Consider the following 5609-nt stretch of genomic DNA (forward strand, 5'->3'; position numbering starts at 1 on the left):
GCAGAGCTGTTTTTATATTTACCGGGGTGAGTTTAAAGTGGCTTGCATTGTTGTTGTTGTTATTATTATTATTATATTAATTTCGGCATCTCACCCTCTCAACAAGCATACACTAATGCAATACAATGATTGGTAAGTGGAACTTAAGCTTTGCAGTGAAGGTGGCCATTGACAACATTAGAATATGGCTGAGCTATATACCATTTAGATATGCAATAGCAAAAGTTGGGAATCCCCCTTCCCCCTTTCCTATGGAGAAGAACATGAAGGGCCAGAAGAATTGAGTTTTTATATACAATTTTAAAATTATAAAAGTCACATAATCAAAATTGTCATGCTCAATGAGAGAAACATTTCTGCAGGTTCTTAAGTCCCTGCAGATTGGATCAACAAGAAAAAAAAAATTAAGCTTGGGTACCTTGGTTCCCAAAATTGAATGGGCCAGGAGTAGTGAGAACATTGTTTTGAGAAGATCTTGCACACTTGAGAGAAAAAATAAGGTCATCTCCCCCCAAGGCACCCAACCCTTTTCTGCCTACTAGCCTTGCGCCTAATTTCTCACACAAATACCTCAACCTGTCTTCATCTCCTCCACCGACCGTGTGTAGCTCAAGTGCCTGCTGTCTTGTGAACAAACTGTACAATTGAAGCTGTTGTGCTTGTGCTGGCTTTGACGGTGTCTGAACTTGTTCAACCATTGCCTTGGATTGTTGTTGTTGTTGTTGTTCTGATTGTGCATCATTTTCTTCTATTTTCCTCCTACTTCCACCAACTAAAACTCGCAATAGTGACCTAGAATTGAGGTCAGATGATTGTGGATCAAACAGTATAGAAAATCCACCAAATGTTAAATCAGGCTCCCTAAACAAATCAGCAAGGAGAGCCCCATCCGAATCACCGATATCTTTAACCAGATGCCTATCTACCTTATGCTGCAATGGCCTGCTGCTAGCAACTCTGGAAATATTTGCTGCCTCCCTCAAGCCACTCAAGAATGCACCATGCATTGTTGCAGGGTAACGCCTATTGGTAGCCTCTCCTGCAAAAAACACCCTACCATCTCCCACGCTCTCTGCTAAGATATCATAGTCGTCACCAGATGCCCCAACTGCAACATGTGAATAGGAACCAAGACTGAAGGGATCACTACCCCATCTCGTGCACACTGTTTGTAGAGGATCAGGTACTTTCACACCTCTTGGCCCATAAATACCTGCATATACCCGCTAATTGGTCAATCCAATGGAACATACATACACCCAAACATTTCAATTTCCAACTAGCTCAATTCAAAACTACACATACCAAATCATTAATTTACCAAATTCGAAAAAGAACACATACTATCAGTTGTTTTACCTAATTGCTCATTTCAACTAACCAGTCATTAGTTTATTATGTTGCATTGCTCTATTCAAAAGTACATACCAAAAAATTTGTCAACCACATTGTAACAATCATAACAACAAATACCAAAACATAATTTGTTTTCCCCATGTTGTTCTAGCCTATACGTTGCCCTTGTTTGCCACTTTGATCACTTCAAAACGATTTGTTTTTCCCATGTTGTTCTAGCCCATACTTTGCCATCGTTTGCAACATTGATCACTTCAAAACAACTTATACCCAATCATTTATTTGCCAGTGGAGAATTCAAAATGCCCAAGTTATTTGTAATCCTAATTATTGAGTTCCTGCTTAGGTCAAAATCCACAAGTTCGTAACATATACCCAATCATTTGCTAGGTCACAATTGGTCGATTCTTATGTTCATTTCCTCAAAAAGAATCTGACTAACTAAAATAATCTGCCACAAAATTGAAAAAAGGCAAACAACACATTTTAAATAGAAACCATACACGCACATTAATGAAATATGATCATAGACAGAGATTCAGATTCACGCCCCACAAGAATCTTCTTGTAGAAGAGCCTACCAACAATTGAATGAAAGCAACCGATTTAGATTATCGTATTTTTTATAAAAAAATAGAGACGCCTAATTAAGAAATGTAGATTCACATTCATACCCCTCAGAATTGCAAGGATCCTCTCAACAGCATCAGTGGGAGGAGTGTTCTCAAACTTGATGGCAGCTTCCCCTGCTACAAGTGCAATCAGAAGAGGACCCCCTGACACGGAAGCATAACTATAGAAGAGAAAATACTCCCCTCTTCTGCTACTCTCATCACACAAGTGACCGAAAGTATCAATGTCGGTACCCCAAAACACGTTAGGAAACAACATTGCCACCTTGTTCAGCAGCCCAAAGCCGAGCCTCTGTATCGCCTCAATCTTCCTCTCCGGCAACTCCGGCTCAAACTTAATTCCCCCGGCCTTCAACACCCCCAGAGGTGCAGTACATAGAACCATGTCACCTTGAAAAACTTGTCCCCCGGCCAACACTTGAACGCCATCGGATCCATATCTAATAGCTTGCACTTTCTTGTCATAAAAGATTGGTAACCCGTCTGCCAATGCCTGTATAAAACGCCCGTTGCCGCCTGGTAGAAAGCAGTGATCGCCACCCATCTCATAGGGATCATCTTGATCCCAAAAGGCTAACGACAGCTTGGAAAGCAATGCTGCATTGGCATATTCCAAATTGGCAAGGTGCCAGTCAAGCAACTTCCTTTCCTCCGCCGTCTCACCGACGCCATGAAAACTTCTGAAGGTCTCCAGAGCAGTGCCCAAGGATACATCAACAGTAACCTCATCCATGGCCTGCCTCAGCTGGCATGCCTGGTCAAGAAGGCGATTGAAGGATTCCTCCACCTTGGCATCCACGTATGCATCCACGGGCCGCCCATCTGGCTGATAGAGCGGACACTTGTCACGAACCTTGTGAAGGGGAAGGCCCAATTGTCTGGCCAAAACTCCCAGAGGATTTCCATGAATGCCTGTAATAACACTTCCTCCCAGGTCTGCTGTAGCCTGTACCATTGGACCGTGGGCTTGGGCTGGGGCTGGGGCTGGGGCTGGGGCTGGGGCTGCCATTTTCTTGCTGAAAACTCGCCCACCAGGTCGCCTTCGAGCTTCAAGGACTATGACCTTAAAGCCCCGGGCCAACAGATGCTGAGCAGCAGCGAGACCTGCAAGCCCTGCGCCAATAATAACCACATTTACACCCCCACCTTGGGCAGATTCAATGAGCGGGGCCTCTTTAATTGCTGGAGCAACTCCAAAATTGATATACCCATGGCTGAGCAAGAAGCTATAAGCAGAATTCACAAGGCTCCTATGCTGCGACCTTATGGATTCCAAGGCATGAGAAGGATCAAGCCAGACGGTCACATTGTCCCGCCACAGAGCAACAATGTGATTGCGAACAATGATATAATTGGCCTGCTCGTCCCCTCCCACCGCGCTAACCACACCAGCCTCGATTTCCTCTTCCGTGAGGGCATCCGGAGGGAAACCGACGGAGTAAGCAATCATGGCCTCAGTGTCAACCTCCTTGGCCATATCAAATATCCTCTTCTTCTTGCTACTATCGCCGAGCTGCTTCTGGAGGAGCTCATCAATGAGCGCCTCATCATATGTGGCAGATCCACTCCGTGCGCCCTGCCTGAGCGCGCCGCGGATGCTGCTGCTGCTCCCGCTTGACAACATATGCTGCGCCGCCATGGCCGCTGCGGCCGCCTCCGCTTCCTTGCGCTTACGCTTTCTCTTCCTCTTCTGCGGTGTGGCTGTGCCTGTACATGCAGCATCTTGAGCCTTGGGCGCTCCCCCGTTCGAAACCCCCTCCAAAGGAAGAAGCGCCGATTCGGAAACGGGGTTGTGATTCCCCTCTTCGGAAAGAGGGTTGTGATTGTGATTGACCCCTTCGGAAGGAGGAACCGGCGAGGACAGGGAGTTGTGATTCTCCTCTACGGAACGGGCACTCGGCGAGTAGGAAATGGGATTATGATTTGCCTCTTCCGAAGGAGGATTCAACGAGGAGGAAATGGGATTATGATTTGCCACTTCGGAAGGGGGATCCAGCGAGGACGAAGAAAGGGGATTGTGGTTTTCCTCTTCGGAATGGGGAGTCAAAGATGAAGAAAGAGGATTGTGATTTTCCTCTTCGGAATGGGGAATCAAAGATGAGGAAAGAGGATTGTGGTCTTCCGCTTCGGAAGTGGGATTCAGCGACGAAGGAAGGGGATTTTGATTGTTCTCTTCAGAAGGGGTATTCAGTGAGGAAGGAAGGGGATTTTGATTGTTCTCTTCGGAAGGGGGAATCTGTGAGGCGGAGCAAACAGGGTTGCAATTGCCCTCCCGCCGAGGTGGATAACAATTGTCGCTGACATCCCCCTCAATAGGAATCGAAATCAACACAGATGAAATGGGATTCAAAAAGGCTTTAACATTAACGGGCTGCAGAGGTCCCGAGTTCGAATCCCTCTCGGGCTCGGAAGACACGAAAGAGGAAACAGGGTTTGAATTGGTCTCTGCACTGTCGCAAATCACATCAACCTGAGAAGCCTCACCGTTCGAACCCCCCTGCAAACAGAAATCCTCGGCATTGGCTTCTGCATTCTTTCTGTCAATCATCTCCTGCTTAGAAGAATCCTCTGCGTTCGAATCCCCCTGCAAACAAAACTCCTTGACATCTTTTCCATCCTTGTCTTCGGAAGGAATAGAGAGAATCGAAGAATCGCCGTCTGCGGCTGCTTGTTCCACCGGTGCCGCATCTTCTGATTCTACCATTGTTGAATCCATCTGTGCAATGAAAATAATCGAGCGGGTTTTCGATTTCTTTATTTCGCCTCCCTGAGAGCTCCGCTTCGCGAGAAGTACTTGGTGGTGGTGATTATTTGCGCCGCCGCTCCGCCGCTCATATTTTTCCTTTTTTCCCTAATTATTTTTCCTTTGTGTTCACACCGATTTTTTATTTAGAGGTTGGGTTAATCGAGGGTTTAGTGTCGCGTTAACAAAACGTTTCGTGTAGGGTGGTTTGGGGAAGCGTGCGTGGGGTTTGTTCGAGGAGGATTGGTTACTTCTGAGTACGTGAGTTTAGGTTTTGGCATTTTTGTATTTTTTTCAAGTTTTTATCTTGTCTTGGCATTTTAATCGACCTTTATTATTTGTCATATAATTATTTATATAAAATGATTCGATTTGGAAAAAAATATAAGTCAAATTATTTTAATTTATTGTTAAAGTTTTTATATTTTTGACATACATTTCTTTAATTTAATTTTCTTACATTTTTAGAATATCCTCAAAGTCAATTTCAAAAATTGAACCAATAAAATTTTATAAGAATTTGTATGAAAATAATAAGTTTTTCTTTTCATTTTTACTCCAGCAAACATGGATTTTCCTTTATTTATTTGTAGTATAACTTTACATGTTTTCATTTATTCATTTCATTTTCATACAAATGAAATAACTTTACTCATTTTCATTTATTTATTTCTATACAAATGGTGTAACTTTGCATGTTTTTATTTGTTTAAACATCTTAACAATTTTGGGAGGCCAACTTCAACAAATGAACCAATAGATTTCCATGAAAAATCGTGGTATGCGAAAAAAAAAAAAAAGCATATTGCATTCAACTTTGTACAATTAGGGAATTAGTTATTTTAACATCTTTACAATCTTGTGGAGGCAAACTTTAA

The 5609-nt window shown here is 43.6% G+C and overlaps 1 protein-coding gene across 1 annotated transcript; it reads right to left on the reverse strand.

Annotated features, from left to right (window-relative positions):
• Positions 1–268: 268 nt before the first annotated feature.
• LOC149528231 (protein FLOWERING LOCUS D-like) lies at positions 269–5054 on the reverse strand. Its single transcript, XM_089808805.1, has 2 exons — positions 2031–5054; positions 269–1213 (listed from the first exon to the last, which is right to left on the reverse strand). Exons 1-2 carry the CDS (start codon positions 4702–4704, stop codon positions 405–407), a joined length of 3483 nt encoding a protein of 1160 aa, XP_089664931.1. The 5' UTR covers positions 4705–5054; the 3' UTR covers positions 269–404.
• Positions 5055–5609: the final 555 nt, after the last annotated feature.

Source organism: Cupressus sempervirens, chromosome 11 (assembly GCF_028749045.1).
Source record: "Cupressus sempervirens isolate cs-2001-9-10 chromosome 11, ASM2874904v1, whole genome shotgun sequence".
Lineage (NCBI taxonomy): Eukaryota > Viridiplantae > Streptophyta > Pinopsida > Cupressales > Cupressaceae > Cupressus > Cupressus sempervirens.